The sequence below is a fragment of the Anomaloglossus baeobatrachus genome, chromosome 1, assembly GCF_048569485.1.
Source record: "Anomaloglossus baeobatrachus isolate aAnoBae1 chromosome 1, aAnoBae1.hap1, whole genome shotgun sequence".
Taxonomy (NCBI): Eukaryota; Metazoa; Chordata; class Amphibia; order Anura; family Aromobatidae; genus Anomaloglossus; species Anomaloglossus baeobatrachus.
The window spans coordinates 847,240,865-847,267,613 of record NC_134353.1 but is presented as its reverse complement, the minus strand read 5'-3'; the positions used below and the strand labels follow the sequence as shown (position 1 = coordinate 847,267,613).

Below are 26,749 nucleotides of genomic sequence, written 5' to 3'. Positions count from 1 at the left end.
ACCTGACAGCTTCCCTTTCAGCACATCACTATCTAGCTGCCTCTTGTTAGCACCCGGCGAGCACTAGGACCGCGCTATTCACTCCTTACTGCCTCCTGGCAGGCTGTAGGACCGCGCGGCCTCCTGTCACTACCCGGCGGGCACTAGGACCGGGCGGCCTCTTGTCAGTGCATAGCGGGCTGAAGGATCGCGCAGCTTCCTGTCACTACCCGGCGGCGCTAGGACCTGTCTGACGCCTGTCACTACCCGGCGGGCTGTAGGACCGCGCCGTTCCCTCCATTTCCCGGCCAGGCCGCCTCCCCCTCTCTGTGCTCCGTCCGCGCCGTGTTCGTGTCCCGCAGCATGGAGTACGAGTGGAAGCCGGACGAGCAGGGGCTCCAGCAGATCCTGCAGCTGCTCAAAGAGTCCCAGTCCCCGGACACCACTACGCAGAGATCCGTGCAACAAGTATCCTTCCTCCAGACTGCGCTGCCGGGCGGCTGCCACTCACTGCCGGCGACAGGGCGGAGGAGGAGGCGCGCGGCCTGTGCTGCCGGAGGCCGATCCCTGCCCGAGGCCGGACGCTCCGGGGCCGCAGTGTGCGAGGAGCGGCGGCTGCAGGGCGGGAAGTCCGTGCGGATGTGTGCGGCTCACAGCGGCGCCTTCCCGCCACACCCGGCCTAGGCCGCACCGCCCGCCGGTACCTCCGGCACTGCGAGGCGTGCACAGCCGGCACTGCGGGCCCTGGAGCCGGGGGTGGTGGGTCCTAGAGGGGAAGTGGCGGTCTTAGAACCGGGGAGGGGTTGGTCGTCCTAGAGCGGGAGAGTAATGGCCCTAGAGCCGTGGGGGAGGGGGGTTGGTTGTGACCCTAGAACAGAGTATTGGGGGCTGGTCCTAGAGCTGTGTGGGGGAGGGGGAGTGGTCCTAGAGGTGTGTGGGGGGAGTGGTGGTCCTAGAGCCAGGTTTGTGTGGGGGGAGGAGTGATGGTCCTAAAGCTAGGGGTCGTCCTAGACTAGAGGCATGGGGGCGGAGGTGGTCCTAGAATTGTCGGGGAGGAGTAGTGGTCCTAGAGGTGTGTGTGGGGGGGGGAGTGGTGGTCCTAGAGGTGTGTGTGGGGGGGGGAGTGGTGGTCCTAGAGGTGTGTGTGGGGGGGGGAGTGGTGGTCCTAGAGGTGTGTGTGGGGGGGGGAGTGGTGGTCCTAGAGGTGTGTGTGGGGGGGGGAGTGGTGGTCCTAGAGGTGTGTGTGGGGGGGGGAGTGGTGGTCCTAGAGGTGTGTGTGGGGGGGGGGAGTGGTGGTCCTAGAGGTGTGTGTGGGGGGGGGGAGTGGTGGTCCTAGAGGTGTGTGTGGGGGGGGGAGTGGTGGTCCTAGAGGTGTGTGTGGGGGGGGGAGTGGTGGTCCTAGAGGTGTGTGTGGGGGGGGGAGTGGTGGTCCTAGAGGTGTGTGTGGGGGGGGGAGTGGTGGTCCTAGAGGTGTGTGTGGGGGGGGGAGTGGTGGTCCTAGAGGTGTGTGTGGGGGGGGGAGTGGTGGTCCTAGAGGTGTGTGTGGGGGGGGGGAGTGGTGGTCCTAGAGGTGTGTGTGGGGGGGGGGAGTGGTGGTCCTAGAGGTGTGTGTGGGGGGGGGAGTGGTGGTCCTAGAGGTGTGTGTGGGGGGGGGGAGTGGTGGTCCTAGAGGTGTGTGTGGGGGGGGGGAGTGGTGGTCCTAGAGGTGTGTGTGGGGGGGGGAGTGGTGGTCCTAGAGGTGTGTGGGGGGGGGGAGTGGTGGTCCTAGAGGTGTGTGGGGGGGGGGAGTGGTGGTCCTAGAGGTGTGTGGGGGGGGAGTGGTGGTCCTAGAGGTGTGTGGGGGGGGAGTGGTGGTCCTAGAGGTGTGTGGGGGGGGGGAGTGGTGGTCCTAGAGGTGTGTGGGGGGGGGGGAGTGGTGGTCCTAGAGGTGTGTGTGGGGGGGGGGAGTGGTGGTCCTAGAGGTGTGTGGGGGGGGGGGAGTGGTGGTCCTAGAGGTGTGTGTGGGGGGGGGGAGTGGTGGTCCTAGAGGTGTGTGGGGGGGGGGAGTGGTGGTCCTAGAGGTGTGTGGGGGGGGGGAGTGGTGGTCCTAGAGGTGTGTGGGGGGGGGGAGTGGTGGTCCTAGAGGTGTGTGGGGGGGGGGAGTGGTGGTCCTAGAGGTGTGTGGGGGGGGGGAGTGGTGGTCCTAGAGGTGTGTGGGGGGGGGGAGTGGTGGTCCTAGAGGTGTGTGGGGGGGGGAGTGGTGGTCCTAGAGGTGTGTGGGGGGGGGAGTGGTGGTCCTAGAGGTGTGTGGGGGGGGGAGTGGTGGTCCTAGAGGTGTGTGGGGGGGGGAGTGGTGGTCCTAGAGGTGTGTGGGGGGGGGAGTGGTGGTCCTAGAGGTGTGTGGGGGGGGGAGTGGTGGTCCTAGAGGTGTGTGGGGGGGGGAGTGGTGGTCCTAGAGGTGTGTGGGGGGGGGGGAGTGGTGGTCCTAGAGGTGTGTGGGGGGGGGGGAGTGGTGGTCCTAGAGGTGTGTGGGGGGGGGGGAGTGGTGGTCCTAGAGGTGTGTGGGGGGGGGGAGTGGTGGTCCTAGAGGTGTGTGGGGGGGGGGGAGTGGTGGTCCTAGAGGTGTGTGGGGGGGGGGAGTGGTGGTCCTAGAGGTGTGTGGGGGGGGGGAGTGGTGGTCCTAGAGGTGTGTGGGGGGGGGGGGAGTGGTGGTCCTAGAGGTGTGTGGGGGGGGGGAGTGGTGGTCCTAGAGGTGTGTGGGGGGGGGGAGTGGTGGTCCTAGAGGTGTGTGGGGGGGGGGGAGTGGTGGTCCTAGAGGTGTGTGGGGGGGGGGGGGGAGTGGTGGTCCTAGAGGTGTGTGGGGGGGGGGGGGAGTGGTGGTCCTAGAGGTGTGTGGGGGGGGGGGGGAGTGGTGGTCCTAGAGGTGTGTGGGGGGGGGGGGGAGTGGTGGTCCTAGAGGTGTGTGGGGGGGGGGGGGAGTGGTGGTCCTAGAGGTGTGTGGGGGGGGGGGGGGGAGTGGTGGTCCTAGAGGTGTGTGGGGGGGGGGGGGGGGGAGTGGTGGTCCTAGAGGTGTGTGGGGGGGGGGGGGGAGTGGTGGTCCTAGAGGTGTGTGGGGGGGGGGGGGGGAGTGGTGGTCCTAGAGGTGTGTGGGGGGGGGGGGGAGTGGTGGTCCTAGAGGTGTGTGGGGGGGGGGGGGGGAGTGGTGGTCCTAGAGGTGTGTGGGGGGGGGGGGGGAGTGGTGGTCCTAGAGGTGTGTGGGGGGGGGGGGGGAGTGGTGGTCCTAGAGGTGTGTGGGGGGGGGGGGGGAGTGGTGGTCCTAGAGGTGTGTGGGGGGGGGGGGGGAGTGGTGGTCCTAGAGGTGTGTGGGGGGGGGGGGGAGTGGTGGTCCTAGAGGTGTGTGGGGGGGGGGGAGTGGTGGTCCTAGAGGGGTGTGGGGGGGGGGGGGGAGTGGTGGTCCTAGAGGGGTGTGTGGGGGGGGGGGGGAGTGGTGGTCCTAGAGGGGTGTGTGGGGGGGGGGGAGGAGTGGTGGTCCTAGAGCTGTGTGTGGGGGGGGGGGAGGAGTGGTGGTCCTAGAGCTGTGTGTGGGGGGGGGGGAGGAGTGGTGGTCCTAGAGCTGTGTGTGGGGGGGGGGTGGTGGTCCTAGAGCTGTGTGTGGGGGGGGGGGGTGGTGGTGGTCCTAGAGCTGTGTGTGGGGGGGGGGGGAGTGGTGGTCCTAGAGCTGTGTGTGGGGGGGGGGGGGAGTGGTGGTCCTAGAGCTGTGTGTGGGGGGGGGGGGGGAGTGGTGGTCCTAGAGCTGTGTGTGGGGGGGGGGGGGGAGTGGTGGTCCTAGAGCTGTGTGTGGGGGGGGGGGGGAGTGGTGGTCCTAGAGCTGTGTGTGGGGGGGGGGGGAGTGGTGGTCCTAGAGCTGTGTGTGGGGGGGGGGGGAGTGGTGGTCCTAGAGCTGTGTGTGGGGGGGGGGGAGTGGTGGTCCTAGAGCTGTGTGGGGGGGGGGAGTGGTGGTCCTAGAGCTGTGTGTGGGGGGGGGGGAGTGGTGGTCCTAGAGCTGTGTGGGGGGGGGGGAGTGGTGGTCCTAGAGCTGTGTGTGGGGGGGGGGAGTGGTGGTCCTAGAGCTGTGTGTGGGGGGGGGGAGTGGTGGTCCTAGAGCTGTGTGGGGGGGGGGGGAGTGGTGGTCCTAGAGCTGTGTGTGGGGGGGGGGGGAGTGGTGGTCCTAGAGCTGTGTGGGGGGGGGGGGAGTGGTGGTCCTAGAGCTGTGTGGGGGGGGGGGGGGGGAGTGGTGGTCCTAGAGGCATGGGGGCGGAGGTGGTCCTAGAATTGTCGGGGAGGAGTAGTGGTCCTAGAGTTGTGTGGGGTGAGTGATGGCCCTAAAGCTTTGGGTGGTGATGATCCTAGAGCCGGGGTGGGGGAGCGATGGCCCTAAATCTGGGGGTTGCAGTGATCGTAGAGCCGGGGGGAGAGGAGTGATGGCCCTAAAGCTGGGGGTGGTGGTCCTAGAGCTGTTGGGGGGGTAGTGATGGCCCTAGACCCAAGAGGGAGGTCTCAGTGTAGCCATGTGCAGAGGTGCGCCTGTACGGGGCGTCTGTAACGGCAGAGATCTAATCTGGCCGGAGGAGGAGGTGGTGTATACCGGTGCCAGAATATAGAGGTGCTTGGGATATTCTGGTAGTGGGGACACTGGGGAGGGATGTGCGGGGGTGGCGGGGGACGTTGGTGGATGTGGCATACACTGATGGGGCCGTGCCTGCTGTTACACTGGTGTAATTCTCTCCTTACTTTCTGTAGCCACCATTACAAGTTGACCAATGATGGATGAGCCAGATGCCCCAATTTTGGGGGGTGGTATAAGATACCTTAAATATTAAGATTTTCCCCACTACAGACGTGATAGCCGGTCTACTGGGGACCCACTGATTAGGGTTAGGCTCCTCGCCCCTGCTCCTCTGCAGTGAGCAGTATCATGGAGCATTAGTGCGCTGGTCTCCTGGGGTGGTAAGTGGGGCGCTGTCACATGTCCTGCACTGTGAGACGCCCCTGACTGCAGGTTGTGGTCACTGTGCCTGGTAGTGTTTTCTGTTTCAGCAGATGCTTGGTCACAATGGCCTCATCCAGGAGGACGTTACAAGGACGGGGTGAGGAGGTGACACGTCTCAGGAAGGGGCTGGTCATTTTCTTCTGCCATTGAGTTGTGCTGAGTGGGCGCACCATGGCTCCCCCTGGCAGGCTCCTTGCAGCCATGTACAGTTCACATACATGTCTCTCGTTTGGCATGGATATCGCCCCTGGTGAGGTCTGGGGGTCACCATGGTTTGGATATTGGGGCATCAGGAGGGAGAATGTTAGAAGCTCCTGCACTGTGTGCCCTGCCCCCGCTGTCAATGAGCATTCCCGTCCTATGAGGCAGACATTGGGTTTGGTTCTCCTATGAGGAGTAAATGTTTCCTGTTGGGTTGTGCCGCATTACCCACCATCTATATACTGCTTGTCACTGAGGGTCGGGACCCCTGTCCCCTAAAAACATTTATTAAATATCAATTAGGTTTATAATGGGATGTGAGTGTGTAGGACCTGGTATCCAGCTGAAGAGGACAAGTGGGAGGGGCATTGTAGCAAGAGACTTGTCAATCACCTCTCATCCAATCAGCATTGCTGGCCGCTGACTGCCTCCTCCTTTTCAGCTGGATTACTGGTGTTGGGAGCGCTGGTGATTCTGACCCTGTATATTAGTAACTCTTCAAGGGGACCTGTGATTTGGGGCAGATTCCTGAAGAAAGCCCTAGATGTGGAGGGGCCGGATCATGCTCCAGTGTCTATGGCGCCAGCACAAAGGGGAGGAGTAATTTGGGCAAGTTGGATTTTGCTCTGCACCGTGATCAAACAATAAGGCTAGGTTCACATTTCCATTGTTTTGCATCAGTCACATGGGTTGCTTTGTACAACGGATGACAAGTATTGGAAGAGAAAGCGGATTCCGTTATAAAACAAGAGACACAGAGAACGATCGGCCGATCGCTCCCCTTAGCCGGCTGATCGGCCGATCGCTCCCCTTAGCCGGCTGATCGGCCGATCGCTCCCCTTAGCCGGCTGATCGGCCGATCGCTCCCCTTAGCCGGCCGCCGCTCAAAAAAGCAACAAGCTGCGTTACTGCCGCCTGACGGTCAAGTCGTTCCACGACTTATCACTCAGGCGGAGGATGCAACGCAGCATCATCAGTCACAATCCGCCGCTCATACAAGTATATGGGAACAACGGAATCCGCCAAACGGATTCCGTTGTTTACCAGAGCCGCAGATTGTGATCGATACAAATTGACGGAAATCTGAACCTAGTCTACGAGACTCCCACTCCCAGTGGTGAAGGCTTCACATGCAGTCACATCTGACCTCTGTATTAGTGGCCGGTATTGGAGGCGATAGATCAAAGCTATTGAAATCATGACTGAGTTTTTACTGTTACAGATTAGATAATAGTGGAGGACGGTGAAGGAATCCCGGGATTAGGAGAGCACAGCTCTTATCTAGGATGACTTCAGTAATCCCCACCGCTCCAGCCACATGACCGCACGCTGGCAAATTATGCAATTCAATAAGTGCTGCTCTGAGGAGGCCATACACCTAGATGTGACGGCAGAAAGTTACAATGTGCCCGGGAGTATGACCTTCCCACCAGCGGAGCGTGAACTCCAAAGAAGCCGGCCGCTCGCCCACAGAGCCGGCCGCTCGCCCACAGAGCCGGCCGCTCGCCCACAGAGCCGGCCGCTCGCCCACAGAGCTGCCTTTTGTGCTCTTGTAGCTATAGTGATTTAGTTCACTGCGTTACCTTATTTTGGAGTAAATGTGTTGTTAGTACACAGCGCGTGTTGTCAGACAGAGGGCAAATGATTTAAAGGGGTTAATGTCAGTAGGGCCCAAAGTAGAATACAGGGACATCGGAATTGGTAAAACCCCAGGACGCGATATCCACTGTCAGATTGGTCAAATATATTTCTCCAAATAAAAATATTGACCATTCCGCTGAATGTTTTGGAGTCGAGCAGAGGTTTTCTGCAGGACCCAGTCTGATGAATGGGACAGTAACGTTTCTCCCGCTAAAATCGTTCTTGTATTTGAGGACAGAGGCTGTGAGACCCCCGTGCTCCTGAGGATTGATGGGCCTTGCCGAGGTCACCCTCAAATATCTCGCACGTTTTGTAGGACCAGTGCTTGTGCTCCAAGTGTGGGATTTTGGGGCTTCCCTTTTTTTAATTTTTTTTTTTTGTAGAAAACCTTTATTTAAGAGCAGATTTTTTTCCCACTTTCCTAATTTAAAAAAACAAACAAACATTTAGTATGATGTGCTTAAGGGGCACACACCTCTTAAGAATTTAGGGCATCGCTTGCTCTGTATACGCCTTAAAATAAAGGCTGTATCACTCTTATAGTGTAATTGTCACCACTTTCTGGCCTAATATAAATATATACATGACTGGGGCCTGGCAGTGCCCAACATCCTTCACTCACCCCGTCTACATCTGACAATTGCTGCGACTGTCTGATAAAGCCATAAGTCACACAGTGTAAATATAGTGTATAATGTGCAGCTTTTTTACACCTGAAAACCATCATAGAGGCAATGCTAAATATCGTCCCTGAGTTTCATTGATTTTTAAGAAATTTTATATATATTTTTGTTTTTAAACACTTGTTTTCTGCTTTATAGAGAGCCATATGGACCCCCCCCCCCCACAAAGTCACAATCGGGTGTGCTGCTTTCAGACACCAAAAATAGACAATGCACAAATGTAGCAAAAACCTCCACAAGTGTGCACAGAGTGCTGCGCTTCACGTTAGTTTTTCTCTATTCACTTCAGAGTATAATGCATGTTGTGTTCCTTAATTGTCATTCACCCAAGGATGATAAACTGCTCACTTATTGGGGAAGTTACCTCTTCACGTGGGGACATGAAGTTGTAGTGTGAGCTGAGCATGCCTGTAATGAGCCATTATTGTTCATGTCCTCTATAGATGGACGAATCCAAATGTGTAATGTAACAATGCCGGGGGGGGGAGCGCCCTGTCGGTGCGTCGGGAGCTGCCGGGGGGGGGGCGCCCTGTCGGTGCGTCGGGGGGCTGCCGGGGGGGGGGCGCCCTGTCGGTGCGTCGGGGGGCTGCCGGGGGGGGGGCGCCCTGTCGGTGCGTCGGGGGGCTGCCGGGGGGGGGCGCCCTGTCGGGGGGCTGCCGGGGGGGGGGCGCCCTGTCGGGGGGCTGCCGGGGGGGGGGCGCCCTGTCGGTGCGTCGGGGGGCTGCCGGGGGGGGGGCGCCCTGTCGGTGCGTCGGGGGGCTGCCGGGGGGGGGGGCGCCCTGTCGGTGCGTCGGGGGGCTGCCGGGGGGGGCGCCCTGTCGGTGCGTCGGGGGGCTGCCGGGGGGGGCGCCCTGTCGGTGCGTCGGGGGGCTGCCGGGGGGGGGCGCCCTGTCGGTGCGTCGGGGGGCTGCCGGGGGGGGGCGCCCTGTCGGTGCGTCGGGAGCTGTCGGGGGGGGGGGCGCCCTGTCGGGAGCTGCCGGGGTGGGGGGGGCCCCCTGTCGGTGCGTCGGGAGCTGCCGGGGTGGGGGGGGCCCCCTGTCGGTGCGTCGGGGGGCTGCCGGGGGGGCGCCCTGTCGGTGCGTCGGGAGCTGCCAGCGGGGGGGGGGGGGGGGGCGCCCTGTCGGTGCGTCGGGGGCTGCCGGGGGGGGGGGCGCCCTGTCGGTGCGTCGGGGGCTGCCGGGGGGGGGGGGGCCGCTGTGTCGGGGGCTGCCGGGGTGGGGGGCCGCCCTGTCGGTGCGTCGGGGGGGGGGGGGCGCCCTGTCGGTGCGTCGGGGGCTGCCGGGGGGGGGGCGCCCTGTCGGTGCGTCGGGGGCTGCCGGGGGGGGGGGGGCCGCTGTGTCGGGGGCTGCCGGGGTGGGGGGCCGCCCTGTCGGTGCGTTGGGGGCTGCCGGGGGGGGAGGGGCGCCCTGTCGGGAGCTGCCGGGGTGGGGGGGGCCCCCTGTCGGTGCGTCGGGGGGCGCCCTGTCGGTGCGTCGGGAGCTGCCGGGGTGGGGGGGGCCCCCTGTCGGTGCGTCGGGGGGCTGCCGGGGGGGCGCCCTGTCGGTGCGTCGGGAGCTGCCAGCGGGGGGGGGGGGGGGGGCGCCCTGTCGGTGCGTCGCGGGGGGGGGGGGGGGGGCGCCCTGTCGGTGCGTCGGGGGGGGGGGGGGGGGCGCCCTGTCGGTGCGTCGGGGGCTGCCGGGGGGGGGGGGGGGGGGGCCGCCGTGTCGGTGCGTCGGGGGCTGCCGGGGGGGGGGGGCCGCCCTGTCGGTGCGTTGGGGGCTGCCGGGGGGGGGGGAGGCGCCCTGTCTGACTCTGACATTGCTGTAAGCATTATGGACAGTTCTTCGCATTAGTCTTCGTTATGGTTCATTTATTACCCTACTAGTAGTAATTACGTGTGTCACACACTCATTCTGGTCTAATTACTGTATAAAACACCTTTTATAGAGGAGAGGACGGGTGGTGACATGGCTTTTTTTTTCACCCTTCTACTGAGTTATTAATATAACCAATCATCAGGAGTATAAATAGCCGCTGCTGAGGAATATACTTTACATACATGGCATACGCTCTTATTTATAGTGCGTTCAGAAGGGCTGAAATCTTACCTGAACCTCATTGTGGGGGATCCGCTCCTTTCTGTTCACACTGTGCTGAATCCATCGTGTCACAATGGGATCCTGTCCTGTGTGACCCGGGAGCCTCGTACTGTGGTCTCAGTATAGGGCTACCAGGTCTGCATGGGTACAGAGATTTAGGGATTGCATGCAGGTGTTTGGGCAATGTGAAGAATAAAATGTTAGAGGTTATAAAGCACATAGACTTGTCCCCTGTGTAGAGAAAACCGCTGAGGATTTGCTACAATGTTACCAGTCCAGACAATACTCTGAGCTAAAAACCCTGATCACAGGCTGAAAGCTCTTAGTACACTGTAATAAACTTATTTTTTATATTTTTTTTTTCAAGTTTGACCTTAACTGTTCATTTCAGAAATTGGAGCAGCTGAACCAGTTTCCAGACTTCAACAACTACTTAATATTTGTTCTCACCAAGCTAAAGTCAGAAGGTAAGGTCCCTTTCCAATGGGAGGAATACAGCGGTCTCATAATATATTGTGAGAGGTGATCAGTGAATAGTGCTGTACCCCATGACGGTCTGAGCAGAAGCACAAAATCTTCAAGTCTGAGTAGTCACCGCTGTTTTAGTGGAGCCAACAATTGATGCATAGGGCCGTATTCAGACTACGAGTTTTCTCATCTGTGCTGACTGTTCCACACAAGTCACGGATGGATGAAACATCCCAGCATTTCATTATCCTGTGCGGATGAGGCAAGGAACGCCATTCAAGTCTGTGTCAAAATAAGAGTGGAAAAAGATAAAAACAGATGTCACATGGCAGCCATCACTGTTATCTGTGCTGTGTACCAACGTTCTTATTACTGAGATACCTAAATAGCACCGAGGTGCATCACAACCTAAAATGTTACTGCCACTTGCTGCATGAAGGGCGGGTTTTCTTGACTAAGGGGTACTTTGCACGCTGCGACATCGCTAGCGATCTCGTTAGCGATGTGAAATGCTAGATCGCACATAGGTCATTTTACACATGTGCGATCTCGAAAGATCGCACTTGCGATTTAGCATTTCACATCGCTAACGAGATCGCTAGCGATGTCGCAGCGTGCAAAGTACCCCTAAGTTTACTAATGTTTCAGTTTGCGGATTTCTTTATAGGCATTATCCATAAGTGCTGAGCGAGCACCACCGCTACCATGCCCGGGTGCTCCGGACTCGTAACCAGCAGTTGGACGCTCGCACGAGCTTGACTCGTTTACCGAGCATGATGGAAGACATTGGGGAATGCCAGCATTTGTCCTGAGCATCTTCTGGAAAAATGCTCAAGATTCCCTTTTGGCTTCCATTATACTCAGGTGCTTGAGTCGTGCGCATCTGAGCATGTTGGTGCTTGCTCATCACTAGTAATTAATTTCTGGAAAAACGGTGATCTACAGCTTGAAATTGGACTTGCACAATCCACATCTCTCCCCACCATCAGTTAGCCGGTGCCAGTCAAAACCCACTGATAAGCTTAGTATTTTTTTTTTTATGAAAACATTATTCTTGGCAATCATATTTTTTTCTTTACATGACTATGGGGCAGACCTTCACACCTAAACTGCTGTTACTATTTAGAAATATATTTTACAGCAGCCTATAGGAGCTGTGATCTCTATCAAGGTCATTGCACAGGGAGGGGAGGAGATGGTATTGTGGATCTCATGTGTGATCTCATCTATGTACAGACGTTATGTCTAGAGCTGGTCGAACTCGCAAAAAACAGGACCTGCTAAATTTAAAAAAAAAAAAACCCAAAAAAAACCCGGATCCACACTGGAATCCGGTACCCATATAAGTCTATGGGGACCAGAATCCAGAGATTAAAAACGGGGGAAGGGATAAAGGGGTAGGAGCGCGCACGCTGTACTCACTGAGGCTGTCATAGCAGCAAGCTACTTCCAGATCACGCATTCCCTTTCCGAGCCACAATTAATCCACATTGAATATTCATTGCATTTCCCGCCCACCGGTGCGTGTAATTGGTTGCAGTTAGACGCGCCCCCACCCTTAGTGGCAGCTGACTGCAACCAATCACAGGTGTCTGCGGGTCAGTATGATGGTACAAAAATAAATGACTAAATAAAACAATCGGCGCAGGGTCCCCATATTCTGATGTCAGCACAGATAAAGCCCACGCTGCAGCCCCCAGCTGTCGGACTTTATCTGTGCTGTGTATCAAAATAAGCCCAAGGGAACCTGTCAGGTGCAATATGCACCCAGGACCATGAGCAGTTCTGTCAGCATATTACTGATCCCTGCCTAACCATCCCAACCTATAGTAGCATAGATAAAGGGATCTTTAGAAAATGTATTTCTAAAGATCCCATATGATATGCTAATGAGGCCAGCAACTAGTGGCAAGGGCGTTACTTTCCTTCACTAGTTGGCCCTCTTAGCATGTAAAAATCTTCATGCTTTATTTGGATAAATTAAAAATAGAGAAAGGGTCACAGATCATCCAAAACCGCCATGCGGCTTGACGCGTTTCGGACATGAAAGGGAAATTTAAAAACAGTCCTTAAATTTCCCTTTCGTGTCCGAAACGCGTCAAGCCGCATGGCAAGCCGCATGGCGGTTTTGGATGATCTGTGACCCTTTCTCTATTTTTAATTTATCCAAATAAAACATTAAGATTTTTATACATTTGTATTGGTGCCGAGTCCCACTCACTTTTCGTTGCTATTTATCCTGGAACACGGACCTGCCTGTCCGAGGGACCACGTGCATCCACCGCAGACTGGAGGACTTTACATGGGTGAGCTGAATACCCCATTTTTTCTACCCTCTTAGCATGTAAGCATGTCCCTGTGGGCATACTAACATGCTAATGAATGCGCAGTATCAGAGCATGGTCGTGCTCACCTCTGTTGCCATTCTATCCGACTCCTGGATTTCGGCTCAGTGCGCATGACCCCTGAGTTCTGGTCATATGCACAAAGATGACCGGGTGTACGCATCCCAGCTTCAAACTGAAGTAGTGCGCATGACCGAAATTCCGGGGTCATGCACACTGAGCCGAAATCCAGTGTCTGGCAGCGGAGAGATGTGATCATCTTGTGACACTGCACATTCATTAGCATGTTAGTACACCTCTGTGGGCGTGGTAACATACTAATGGGGCCGACTAATAAGGGAAGAAACGCCCTTCGGACTGGTCCCCTCGCTCATTAGCATATGATAAAAGATCTTTAGAAATACTTTTTCTAAAGATCTCTTTATCTATGCGAGTGTATACAGGGACGGTTAGGCACGGAATAGCAATATGCACCCAGAACTGCTCGTGGTTATGGGTGCATATTGTACCTGACAGGTTCCCTTTAAATAATCAACAGCATCCGGATGCCATCAATGTATTGTGTTTTTCATGGACCCATAGACTTGTATAGATACCGTGGAGGTACTATAACGGGTACATGTTGTATCCATGGGAAAAAATGAATAGAACACGGACGAGCAGAAAACTGTGCACTTGTTTGGATAGTGACTTTGTCTTTTGCAGAGCTTCTCTCAGAGACCATATTATAAATCACTGGCGGTAAACCCACAAGACAGATGAGGAAATGCGCACACGGTCTTTTTCAGGTGCACTGACGCCCCCAGAAGAAGTGCCACCTGAACGCTGATCTGCGTTCCTATGTAAAAACGCCGTTTGTTCATACATTCGTTTTTTTTGATCCTCTTTAAACCATTACTGGTTTCCAGAGATGCCAAGTGGGTTAAAGTGATCTGGTCATTATTAAGGCATTTTTAGCTCTGAAGACACTCAATATTTTACGATAAAATTTAAGGCAACGGATCCAAAGATGCCTAGGCGTCTTGTGTGTTTTTGCTTCAAAAATCACTAGAGGTTTCGTCAATGGGGTTAAAATACATCCAAAGAACACTGGTATAAAAGACACCATAAACTGCTGGGAAAAAAACAAACTGCTCAGATAAACCACTGGCGATCAAAAATGTTCCAAAAATGCCCTGGAAACAAAAACCCCACTAAAGATGTTTCAAGAGGGTGGCATTAAGAAAGTCCAACATTTCCTAGAGAGTCCTAATCTCAAAAGAAACTGTGCAGGTTTGCCTGCCTTAAAGGGAATGTCCACTGCTTGGACATCCCCTTCTCATTCCCCTTGTTTGCCCCCATGAAAATAAATAAGCCTATACTCCGGTGCGTCTGCGGTTCCAGCAATGTCTGCAGCCGCATTCCCAGTGCCCACATTACATTATAACACGCAAGCCTGGTGACCAACTAGTGTCAGCTTCCTTCTCCCCGCCTTCAGACGTTTGAGCAGGAAGTCAGCGCTGCTCTCACATGCTGTTCAAAGGCCCGGAGGTGGGGAGACAGACACCGGACGCTGATTAGTCGCGGGGTTCGCGTGTCATAATGTAATGTGGACCCCAGGAACGCTGCATCGGAGGGGAGTATAGGCTTATTTATTTTTATCGCGGCGAACAAGGGCAACGAGAAGAGGCTGTCCAAGTAATAGACATCCCCTTTAATAAGATGTGTACACATACTCTTAGTAGCTCTCCACTAGGGCGGCCAATGTATTCTTGGTTAAAGGGGTTGTCCAGGCTATAATGAAGTCTGCTGTCACTTCATGACCACACGCTGCCATGCTCTGTCGCGATGGTTACATGACCCAATTGATGCTATTTGTATACTCAGTCACGTGGCGTTGATCCTGACCCTGGACAATCCCTTAAAGACGTAATTGCAAAAATGACGTAAAACAAAAATTAAATATCAGTTGAAAATATCTAATTAAAAAAACCTGAAGGTGTGGATACCCTGCGTCTTAAATCCGTAGCTTTTTTCCAATAATAGTGATTAAGCTTTGACCTCCCCCCTCCCCCAATAACTTCATGCTAAACCAATGTTTTCCCGCTCTGTCCACCCACTTGTGCGCCGTCGCTCTCCTACCACATTCACGCTTTACTTCTGATAGATCCCAGAGTAATTTGTGCGAGCAGCCAGAAAAGACACAATTTTCTTCCTCTTCTATTGCTATAGCAACAACAGGGTAATGGCTTTTTTTTTGTAGCCTTTTGATATATAAATTGGAATAGCTGGAAGTCGTGTCTTTAGTCTTTCCTGTACTACATTTTCTAGCGTTTATGCAGATTAACCATCCAGTCTGAATACTTGTCACCTGCTGCGGAGGGCGAGGATTAGCTCTGTCATAGTTCTATCAGCTAAGATTTGTGTATTACTGCCGATGGCAACCAATCAGTGGGCTTAAAGGGGTATTCCATCTCAAAGATCCCATCCCAATACGTAGGAGGTGTAAAATTAGCAAATACCTCCAATTAGAAATGTAGTATAATTCTCCTATCGCCATGTCTTACCTCATGTGCAGGGCATTGTAGCTTAGGTATCCATGGTTACCACCACTCATATGGTAACAGTTGCTATTCCAATGCCCTGCACATGAGGTAAATGACTTGAGAAGAAATAGAGCTAAAATTTCTAATTGGAGTTATTTGCTAATGAACCCAGCGACATTGGCTGACAAGCTAATGTGTAAGGGAGCCGCTCACGATATGTCAGGGGACATATTGATCAGCCTTACAAGTGCATTGCCGAAATATCTGCTGGCTGAATGTGTATAGAGGGCTTTAGGCCTTGTGGCCCACGTAGTGTATTGTGGGGTTTTGTGTGTTTTTTTTTTTTTTTTTTTTTTTTTGTTCTATGTTTCCCTTTTTTTTTAATCAATAAAAGCAAGGCAAAAGCATCCCAGGAAAGTCTGAGAATCCTGATTTGCTGTGCTCACGCTGCTTCTTTTTCTTCTTGCAGAATTGGTTGCTGAAAAAAGAAGCAGTGTGCCAATTGTTCCTGCATTTATTTCCTGATCCCCCTGCAATGCTTTATCACGAAAGTGGATTGTATCGCAGCACTTCGCCTCGCACATGCATACAGCATGGTGTGTGAGGCTTTCCGTAGCTCACTAACCCAGGGTCGTTATGGTCATTATCCAGCGTTACTATGGCAGCAATTGGGTCCCGGTGATCACATTACAGGGTACCGATCGCCAGGGAGAGAAGTGATCCCTCTCCCTACCTTCTGAATGCTGTGATCGCACTGATTGCAGCATTCATTGGGGGTTAAACTCCTGCTCTGAGCAGAGAGCCGGGTCCCAGCTCTAACATCAGCCAGTGATCCGGCAGTGATCAGGCTATGTGCCCACGGTAGCTCGTACCTGTGGTTATATCCGCAGGTACGGCAGCAGGTTTACCGCTGCTGCCCGCCGGCATCCGCAGCTATTTTTAGCGGCGGTAAACCTGCGGACTTTCATGCGATTTACCTGCGGACATCCCGGCCTCTATCTCCATAGCAAAGGGCTGGGATTTCCGCAGGAATAATTGACATGCAGTTATGTGCGGCTGCGTGACATCCGCAGCATATTCCGCAGCCATACATACCGCAGCATGGACACAGCACTCCCCATGTCTCATAGGATAACACGGGGAGTGTCTGTACTTGCTGAAACCTGCGGATTTATCTGGAAAATCCAGATAAATCTGCAGCTTTTCCGTGGCAAAATCCGCAGAAGCAAACTCCCGTGGGCACATAGCCTAAAGGGAACCTGTCGCCATTTTTTTGGCGTATAAGCTGCGGCCACCACCACTGGGCTCTTATATACAGCATTCTAACATGCTGTATATAAAAAGCCCAGGCCACTGTGAGAACATAAAAAAACACTTACCTAACGGTTGCGCGGTGGGCCATATGGGCGTCTGTTGTCCGGTGCCGCCTCTTTCGGCCATCTTTGTCCTCTTTCTGAAGCCTGTGTGCATGACGCGTCCTACATACTCGCCGGTCCTGCGCAGGCGCACTACAATACTTTGATCTGCCCTGCTCAGGACCTGAATGCCTGCGAGTGTGGAGGACATTGGACCCGTCATGCACCACCGCTAGAGAAGGAGCACAAAGAGGCGGCACCGTTGGCCCACCGCGCGACCGTTAGGTGAGTATTATAAAGTGTTTATGTTCTACACAGCGGCCTGGGCTCTTATATGCAGCATGTTAGATTGCTGTATATAAGAGCCCGGTGGTGGTGGCCGCAGCTTATACGCCAAAAAAGTGGTGACAGGTTCCCTTTAAGGAAGCAAAAAACGCAAATACAATAAAAATGTGCAGGTATATTTTCCAGTTCTTTTCTCCTGCCAACACATGCATTTTTACGTGCAGATTTTCTGCACATAAAAACGCACCGTGGGCACACAGCCTTACTACGTATTTTTTTTTTTTCTTGCGGGAATTTCTTAATGATTTGGGGAGTTGGGGCCCAGAACATGCTCTCCCTGCATCTGTTTTTGTTTATCCTTTTAGAAACTTTTGTTCAGATATGTTTTCTTAGTGTGACATTGTGTGGGTTGTGTCCTGTGCTGGTGTGACGTGATCCCGCTGTACACGCAGCATTATCATTGTATACGGAGATCCACTGCCCACACCACACAAGGCTGAACAGGGCCCTTTCAATGCAGCCTTTTGTGCACAGATTTTCACCCCTGTTGAATCCTTTTTGGTGTTAGAACATTTTCCGGCTTTTCTGTCTCCTTCTGTGACGTTCTTCGGCCTTTCTAGCCTGAAGAGTATAAAGTTTGCTGGACAATGACCCTCTTGTTGTTTGACACAATTTTTAAGCCTTTGCATTTATCGAGTTGGGGTTCGTGTGCTGCTGTAAAAATGCTCTTGCTTTATTTACTGTTAGGCCCGTTTCACACGTCAGTGAAAAACACAGACGTTCTTCACTGAGGTGTAAAACACGCACATGTCCCTCCGTGTGCCGTGAATCACGGCACACGTGGGTTGTCTAAGTGCAATCCGGGCTCCGTTCTCCGTGGTATATGATTGCACATAGAAATCAACTCACCTGTGCCCGCTCCCGCTCTCCATGCTCCTGAACGCTCCCGCGGGGCAGCATCCGGCCGGTGCTGACCCCCGCAGCAGCTGCTTCCGGGTCGGCTGTGTCGTGCATTCATGGATATGCATGACAGTAATGAGCCGGCTCAGAAGCAGCAGGCAGAACAGGCTGCAGAGAGCGTCGCTGGAGCCTGGTGAGTAAAAATGATTTTTATTTTATATGCACGTTTTTTCTGGCACGTGTTTCACGGATTAACCCACTGCTTGGTCCGTGGGACATCAATTATGCAAAAAAAACGAACCTGTCTCCGTGTGGCAATCACGGACACGCGGGTACGCCGCACGGAGACACGGTCAGTGAAAAATCACTGATGTGTGAGCAGACCCATTGATTATAATGGGTCTGCGTATGTACGTGATTCTGGTACGTATAAAAAAAAAAAAGCACAAACGTACCAGAATCACTGACGTGTGAAACAGGCCTTATGTAGATTATGTAAAAGTGCATCTCAATAAATTAGAATGTCACCAAAAAGTTAATTTATTTCAGTAATTCAATACAAAAAGGAAAACGCATACCGTATATCTTATTTAGTCATTACACATAGAGGGATCTATTCCAAGTGTTTTTTTTTTTTTCTTAATGTTGATGATTATTGCTTACAGCCAATGAAAACCCAAGTCATTACCTCAGAAAATTAGAATAATTACCACAAAAGACCTGTAAAGGCTTCCTAAGAGTTTAAAATGGTTCCTTAGTCTGGTACAGTAGGTTATACAATCGTGAGGAAGCTGACTTGACAAATGTCCAGAAGGTAGTCATTGATACACTCCACAAGGAGGGTAAGGCTGCTTTCACACATCCGGTTTTAGCAGAGTCGGCCAATCCGGCTCTAAAACCTATGCAACGGATGCGGCGGCAATACCGCATACTTTGCATAAGTTTTTGACATGCAGCCCGTCTGGTTTTTGCCGCTTGCGGCACGCTACTGATCATGCGCAGTGAAAAAAACCGCATGCGTCGGCCGGATGCGGTGTTTGCCGCAGGACGCCGCATGCGGCGTCCATAGGCAAAGCATTGCAAATTGCGCCGCATTGGTACGATGCGGCGCGATGCGTTTTTTTTTTTTTTTTTGCCGGACAAAAAACATGCCAGGCAACGTTCCATCCGGCCGCCGCATCGGCTAAATCTGCCGCATGCGGCAAAAACCGGATTGAACACAAGCCCATGCGGCACAATACGGCACTAATGTAAGTCTATGCAAAGAAAAAAAAGGAACCGGCGGCAAAAAAAGACGGTTGTGGTTTGCGCCGGATTGTGCCGCACAGGGAAAAACCGGATGTGTGAAAGCAGCTTAAGCCATAAAAGGTCATTGCTAAAAAAGCTAGGTGTCACAGTGCTGTATCAAAGCATATTAATGGAAAGTTGAGTGGAAGATAAAACCGCAGCCTTGATGGGATAAAAAAGGGCCATTCAAATATTTGGGGAAGGTTCACATGGACTGGACTGCTGCTGGAGTCAGTGCTTCATGAGCCACCACACACAGACGTATCCAGGACATGGGCTACAACTGTCACATTCCTTGTGTCAAGCCACTCATGACCAATGACAACACCAGACATGTCTTACCTGGGCCAAGGAGAAAAGAACTGCACTGTTGCTCAGTGGTCCAAGGTGGTGTTTTCACATGAAAATAAATTTTGCATTTTATTTGGAAAATCGCGGTCCCAGAGTCTGGAGGAAGAGTGGAGAGGCCACAATCCAAGCTGCTGAGGTCTAGTGCGAAGTTTCCACAATCAGTGATGGTTTGGGGGTCCACTGTGTTTTATCAAGACCAAAGTCAGTGCAGCCGTCTACCAGGAAATTATAGAGCACTTCATGCTTCCCTCTGCTGACAGGCTTTTTGGAGATGGAAATTTAATTTCCCAGCAGGACTTGGCACCTGTCCACACTGCCAAAAGTACCAATACCTGGTGGAATAACCACAGTATCACTGTGCTCGATTGGCCAGCAAACTCGCCTGACCCAAACCCCATAGAGAATCTATGGGTATTATCAAGAGGAAGACGAGACGCCAGACCCAACAATGCAGATGAGCAGAAGGCTACTATCAAAGCAACTTGGGCTTCCATAACACCTCAGCAGTGCCACAGGCTGATCGCCTCCATGCCACGCCGCATTGATGCAGTAATTCATGCAAAAAGTGCCCCGACCAAGTATTGAGTGCATTTACTGTACAGACTTTTCAGTAGACGCCAACATTTCTGAGTATAAAATCATTTTTTCAGTTGGTCTTATATAATCTAATTTTTCTGAGATAATGGCGTTTGGGTTTTCATTGGCTGTAAGCCACAATCATCAACATTAACAGAAATAAATACTTGGAATGGATCCCTCTGTGTGTAATGACCCTGCATAATATATAGGAATAGATCCCTCTGTGTGTAATGACTCTATATAAAATATAGGAATAGATCCCTCTGTGTGTAATGACTCTATATAATATGTGCGTTTCCCTTTTTGTATTGAATTACTGAAATTAACTTTAAGATGATATTCTAATTTGAGATGCACTTGTATTTCTATACTGTGAAAACCCACAAAAATAGGAAGCATTGCTTCAACTTGTGAGTCTCTCAGGCCATCGACTGAAGGCCTCATCCAGATGTCATGAATGGAAGACATGTGCCCATTATAGTCTATGGAGCTGTGCATGTAAATAACAGAGGCCTGTATATTTTTGATCAATGTCATGGCTCTAAATTACAAATATAAGTCTATGGGTACAGGAAAATATTGGCATCACTGATGGTAAAAACTGACATGGACCAATCTGGTAAAATTGGGATCCAAAGCCCTGAATAATGGTCCATGTTGTATGTCCGATTAAAATCGCAGATGTCTGAATGAGCCCAGAGAATTATTATTAATTTAATTTATTTTTACGTTTACATCCATCGGGGTTCTGTGGTTTCCTTCCTATTTACTGCATGTTGGCAGCGGAGCTGGAGCCTGGCACCACGTGCACCCGGGGAGGGAGTAGGGCGCTGCCTGATTTTGAGTATTGGGATTGGACTTGCAGTGAGGCTGACACTTCATATGTTATATGTATGAAAAGCAGAGATTATATGGGGGGAAAAGGGGTTCGATTAGGAGTGACTTATCACCGGATTGCTGGACTTTATCTATACAATGAAGGTAACAACCTCTGTGACATTTAAGCTTGTCTCCTGGTAACTTCTACTGGAAATAGGGAGCAGGGGCTGTGGCGTCTGCCGCACTCGTAGGCAGTGAGTCCCACATGCTCCCATTTTTTTTTTTTTCTCTTTTGTGCAGTTATTCACTTCTGCATATTTGTAGTCTTTTGCAGGAAACAATCGGCCTGATCATGCCAGTAGAGCATTCTCCGTGAGTGCGGCCTGTGTTACTCATACTTAGGCTATGACGATTATGAAATGTTGGACTTTTTTGACCAGCTGTTAAGTGGGAGCCGCAGAATGCAAAACCTCTTCTAGACTCCGATTTTTCTTCTGTATTTTTTTCTGATTTTCCGGAGTTATGTGCAGCCTGCTCTTTCTTTGTCGCTCCATTGGGAGACCCAGACTATTGGGTGTATAGGCTATGCCTCCGGAGGCCGCACAAAGTATTAAACTAAAAGTGTAAAGCCCCTCCCCTTCTGCCTATACACCCCCCGTGCTCCCACGGGCTCCTCAGTTTTTATGCTTTGTGCGAAGGAGGCAGACATGCACGCACAGCTCCATAGATTGGTCAGCAGCAGCTGCTGACCAATGTCGGATGGAAGAAAAGTGGGCCCATATAGGGCCCCCAGCATGCTCCCTTCTCACCCCACTCTTGTCGGCGGTGTTGTTAAGGTTGAGGTATCCATTGCGGGTACGGAGGCTGGAGCCCACATGCTGTTTTCCTTCCCCATTCCCCTTAGGGCTCTGGGTGAAGTGGGATCCTATCGGTCTCCAGGCACTGAGACCGTGCTTCATCCACAACTCCTGGGAGCCTGCTGGATAGGTGCTGGGTATCGTTCAGGGACATGGCCCTGCTACTTGGAGGTACTCTGTGTCCCCGTGGGGACCGAGCACAGCAACACTCCAGCATTGCTGGGTGTGCTAGTGCACCGGGGACCGCGGCGCTGACCGGGTTAAATGTGCCATAACACACTCAGCGTCGCTGAGTGTGTTTATGTAGGGGGACTACCGCGCTGACCGCCGCCGCCATGTTTAACACTGAGGCGCGGCTGGGACTTGTAGTGCGCCGGGGACTTCCGCGCGGCCACGCTTTTACGGCGGCCACGCTTATTACTCGAGTCCCCGGCTTTTGCGGCCTAGTCTTTCTTCCTCCCGCCCACAGCCCTGACAGGCAGGGGAAGGGCGGGACGCTGTACAGACGAGCAGCAATGAGGGCTGGAGAATGCTTTGCATACTCCACCCCCCCTCACTGTGCACTGTGGGGCACCAGTTCCCGCACTTTCTGGGTCACGCCCACGGCTCCCTCCTCTCCTCAGGACGCCGGCAGCCATTCCTGTCAGCTCCTCGGACGCTGCAGAGGGGGACAAATTCTGGGAGACCCAGGCAGGGATTCTGGTGGCCTCACAACTGCTTTAAGCGGGTGGTAAGCAGCACCTGTGGTGCTAGCCCCATTGTGCAGAAGTGTAATTATATGTTTATAGTATATACTTTACACTGTATAGTGCACAGTTGTTTTCTGGCTATATACTCTATTGTGTTGCTCAGGGAAGACAATAGCATGGCGCCCACAAAAGGCAGGGGTGCCAAAACACAGGCTTACTATGCTGCCTGCGCCGCATGTACGACGCCGCTACCGGCAGGTTCCACTGACCCTCATTGTGTGCACTGCTCGGCCCCTACTGCACTTGCTCAGCCGGAGCCTCTGCTAAGAGGGGCCCAGGGGGAGCCACCTGCTGACACTCTCCAGGTGACAGGGACGGAGTTTGCAGTCTTTACAGATAAACTCTCTGAAACTATGGCTAAGATACTAGAAGCCTTGCAGTCCAGACCGGTATCTCAGCACAGGGACTCTGAGTCATTGTTCCCTGGCCCCCCTCAGTTGGACCAACAATGTCCCCCCGGGGTATCTCATAGATCCCAGGCTGGGGGCTCTGACACGGACCCCAGCCCCAGACCGATTAAGCGAGCTCGCTTGGAAATTCCCTCGACATCATCATGTTGTTCAGGGTCTCAGCGAGGGGAATCTCTGGTTGATGACGCGGAGACAGCTGATCAGGATTCTGATCCTGATGCCGCTCTCAATCTTGATACTCCGGACGGGGACGCCATAGTGAACGATCTTATTGCGTCCATCAATCGAATGTTGGATATTTCTCCCTCAGCTCCTCCGGTGGAGTAGTCAGCTTCTCAGCAGGAGAAATTCCGTTTCAGGTTTCCCAAGCGTACACAGAGTATGTTTCTGGACCACTCTGATTTCAGAGAGGCAGTCCAGAATCACCATGATTGTCCAGATAAGCGTTTTTCTAAGCGCCTTAAGGATACACGTTATCCTTTTCCCCCTGACGTGGTCAAAAGTTGGACTCAGTGTCCCAAGGTGGATCCTCCAATCTCCAGACTGGCGGCTAGATCCATACTTGCAGTGGAAGATGGGGCTTCACTTAAAGATGCCACTGACAGGCAGATGGAGCTCTGGTTGAAATCCATCTATGAAGCTATCGGCGCTTCTTTTGCCCCAGCATTCGCAGCCGTATGGGCGCTACAAGCGATATCAGCAGGTCAAGCGCAAATTGACGCAGCCACACGCACTTCCGCGCCGCAGGTGGCGTCCATAACCGCTCAGACGTCGGCAATGGCGTCTTACGCTATTAATGCTGTCCTGGACTCTGCGAGCCGTACGGCGGTTGCATCCGCCAATTCGGTGGTACTCCGCAGGGCCTTGTGGCTACGGGAATGGAAGGCAGATTCTGCTTCCAAAAAGCGCTTAACTAGTTTGCCAATTTCTGGCGACCGATTGTTTGGCGAGCGTTTGGATGAAATCATCAAACAATCCAAGGGAAAGGATACATCCTTACCCCAGCCCAAACCGAACATACCCCAACAGAGGAGGGGGCAGTCGAGGTTTCGGTCCTTTCGGGGCGCGGGCAGGTCCCAATTCCCCTCGTCCAAAAGGCCTCAGAAAGATCAAAGGAACTCTGATTCATGGCGGTCTAAGTCACGTCCTAAAAAGACCACAGGAGGTGCCGCTACCAAAGCGGCTTCCTCATGACTTTCGGCCTCCGCAATCTGCATCCTCGGTCGGTGGCAGGCTCTCTCGCTTTTGCGACACCTGGCTGCCACGGGTAAAAGACCGCTGGGTGAGAGACATTCTGTCTCACGGTTACAAGATAGAGTTCACCTCTCGTCCCCCGACTCGATTCTTCAGGTCATCCCCGCCTCCCGAGCGAGCCGAGGCTCTTCTGCAGGCGCTGGGCACTCTGAAGGCAGAAGGAGTGGTGGTCCCTGTTCCTCTTCAGCAACAGGGTCACGGTTTTTACTCCAACCTGTTTGTGGTCCCAAAGAAGGACGGATCTTTCCGTCCTGTCCTGGACCTGAAACTGCTCAACAAACACGTAAAGACCAGGCGGTTCCGGATGGAATCCCTCCGCTCCGTCATCGCCTCAATGTCCCAGGGAGATTTCCTTGCATCGATCGATATCAAAGATGCTTATCTCCACGTACCGATTGCTCCAGAGCACCAGCGCTTCTTGCGCTTCGCCATAGGAGACGAACACCTGCAGTTCGTGGCACTGCCGTTCGGCCTGGCAACAGCCCCACAGGTTTTCACCAAGGTTATGGCTACTGTAGTAGCGGTCCTCCACTCTCAGGGTCACTCGGTGATCCCTTACTTGGACGATCTCCTGATCAAGGCACCCTCTCAAGAGGCATGCCAACACAGTCTCGACGCTACTCTGGAGACTCTCCAGAGTTTCGGATGGATCATCAATTTTCCAAAGTCAAATCTGACACCGGCCCAATCGCTGACATATCTTGGCATGGAGTTTCATACCCTCTCAGCGATAGTGAAGCTTCCGCTGATCAAGCAGCGGTCGCTACAGAAGGGGGTACAATCTCTCCTTCAAGGTCAGGCACACCCCTTGAGGCGCCTCATGCACTTCCTGGGGAAGATGGTGGCAGCAATGGAGGCAGTCCCTTTCGCGCAGTTTCACCTGCGTCCTCTTCAATGGGACATCCTTCGCAAATGGGACAGGAAGCCGACGTCCCTCGACAGGAACGTCTCTCTCTCTCAGGCGACAAAAGCTTCCCTTCGGTGGTGGCTTCTTCCCACTTCATTATCGAAGGGGAAATCCTTCCTACCCCCATCCTGGGAGGTGGTCACGACGGACGCGAGTCTGTCAGGGTGGGGAGCGGTTTTTCTCCACCACAGGGCTCAGGGTACGTGGACCCGGCAAGAGTCCTCACTTCAGATCAATGTTCTGGAAATACGGGCAGTGTATCTTGCCCTGAAAGCGTTCCAGCAGTGGCTGGAAGGCAAGCAGATCCGAATTCAGTCGGACAATTCCACAGCGGTGGCATACATCAACCACCAAGGCGGCACACGCAGTCGGCAAGCCTTCCAGGAAGTCCGGCGGATCTTGATGTGGGTGGAAGCCACGGCCTCCACCATCTCTGCAGTTCACATCCCGGGCGTGGAAAACTGGGAAGCAGATTATCTCAGTCGCCAGGGCATGGACACAGGGGAATGGTCCCTTCACCCGGACGTGTTTCAGGAGATCTGTTGCCGCTGGGGGGTGCCGGACGTCGACCTCATGGCGTCCCGGCACAACAACAAGGTACCGACGTTCATGGCACGGTCTCAAGATCCCAGAGCTATGGCGGCAGACGCCTTAGTTCAGGATTGGTCGCAGTTTCAGCTCCCTTATGTGTTTCCTCCGCTGGCACTGTTGCCCAGAGTGTTACGCAAGATCAGGGCCGACTGCCGCCGCGTCTTCCTCGTCGCTCCAGACTGGCCGAGGAGGTCGTGGTACCCGGATCTGTGGCCTCTCACGGTCGGCCAACCGTGGGCACTACCAGACCGACCAGACTTGCTGTCTCAAGGGCCGTTTTTCCATCTGAATTCTGCGGCCCTCAACCTGACTGCGTGGCCATTGAGTCCTGGATCCTAGCGTCTTCAGGATTATCTCAAGAGGTCATTGCCACTATGAGACAGGCTAGGAAACCAACGTCCGCCAAGATCTACCACAGGACGTGGAAAATTTTCCTGTCATGGTGCTCTGCTCAGGGTTTTTCTCCCTGGCCTTTTGCCTTGCCCACTTTTCTGTCCTTCCTTCAATCTGGACTTGAAAAGGGTTTGTCGCTTGGCTCCCTTAAGGGACAAGTCTCAGCGCTCTGTGTTTTTCCAGAAGCGCCTAGCCAGACTTCCACAGGTACGCACGTTCCTGCAGGGGGTTTGTCACATCGTTCCTCCTTACAAGCGGCCGTTAGAACCCTGGGATCTGAACAGGGTGCTGGTGGCTCTTCAGAAACCACCATTCGAGCCAATGAGGGATATTTCTCTCTCACGCCTTTCGCAGAAAGTGGTCTTCCTAGTAGCAGTCACCTCTCTTCGGAGAGTGTCTGAGCTAGCAGCGTTGTCGTGCAAAGCCCCTTTCCTGGTGTTTCACCAGGACAAGGTGGTTCTGCGTCCGGTTCCGGAATTTCTCCCCAAGGTGGTATCCCCTTTTCATCTCAATCAGGATATCTCCTTACCCTCTTTTTGTCCTCATCCAGTTCACCAATGTGAAAAGGATTTGCACTTGTTAGATCTGGTGAGAGCACTCAGACTCTACATTTCTCGTACGGCGCCCCTGCGCCGCTCGGATGCACTCTTTGTCCTTGTCGCTGGCCAGCGTAAAGGGTCACAGGCTTCCAAATCAACCCTGGCTCGGTGGATCAAGGAGCCAATTCTCGAAGCTTACCGTTCTGCTGGGCTTCCGGTTCCCGCAGGGCTGAAGGCCCATTCTACCAGAGCCGTGGGCGCGTCCTGGGCTTTGAGGCACCAGGCTACGGCTCAGCAGGTGTGTCAGGCGGCTACCTGGTCGAGCCTGCACACTTTCACGAAACACTATCAGGTGCATACCTATGCTTCGGCGGATGCCAGCCTAGGTAGACGAGTCCTTCAGGCGGCGGTTGCCCACCTGTAGGAAGGGGCCGTTTTACGGCTCTATTACGAGGTATTATTTTACCCACCCAGGGACTGCTTTTGGACGTCCCAATTGTCTGGGTCTCCCAATGGAGCGACAAAGAAGAAGGGAATTTTGTTTA

General features: G+C 53.6%; 1 protein-coding gene across 4 annotated transcripts in view; it reads left to right on the top strand.

Annotated features, from left to right (window-relative positions):
• The first annotated feature begins 206 nt into the window (after positions 1–206).
• Positions 207–26,749, top strand: part of TNPO1 (transportin 1) — a 163,996-nt gene continuing 137,453 nt past the window's right edge. For all 4 annotated transcript variants that reach the window (XM_075325207.1, XM_075325216.1, XM_075325234.1 and 1 more), the window contains exons 1-2: positions 207–447; positions 9,982–10,057. In XM_075325207.1, the coding sequence (XP_075181322.1) occupies positions 343–447; positions 9,982–10,057 (181 nt within the window). In that variant the 5' untranslated portion in view covers positions 207–342. The remainder of the gene's footprint in view (positions 448–9,981; positions 10,058–26,749) is intronic.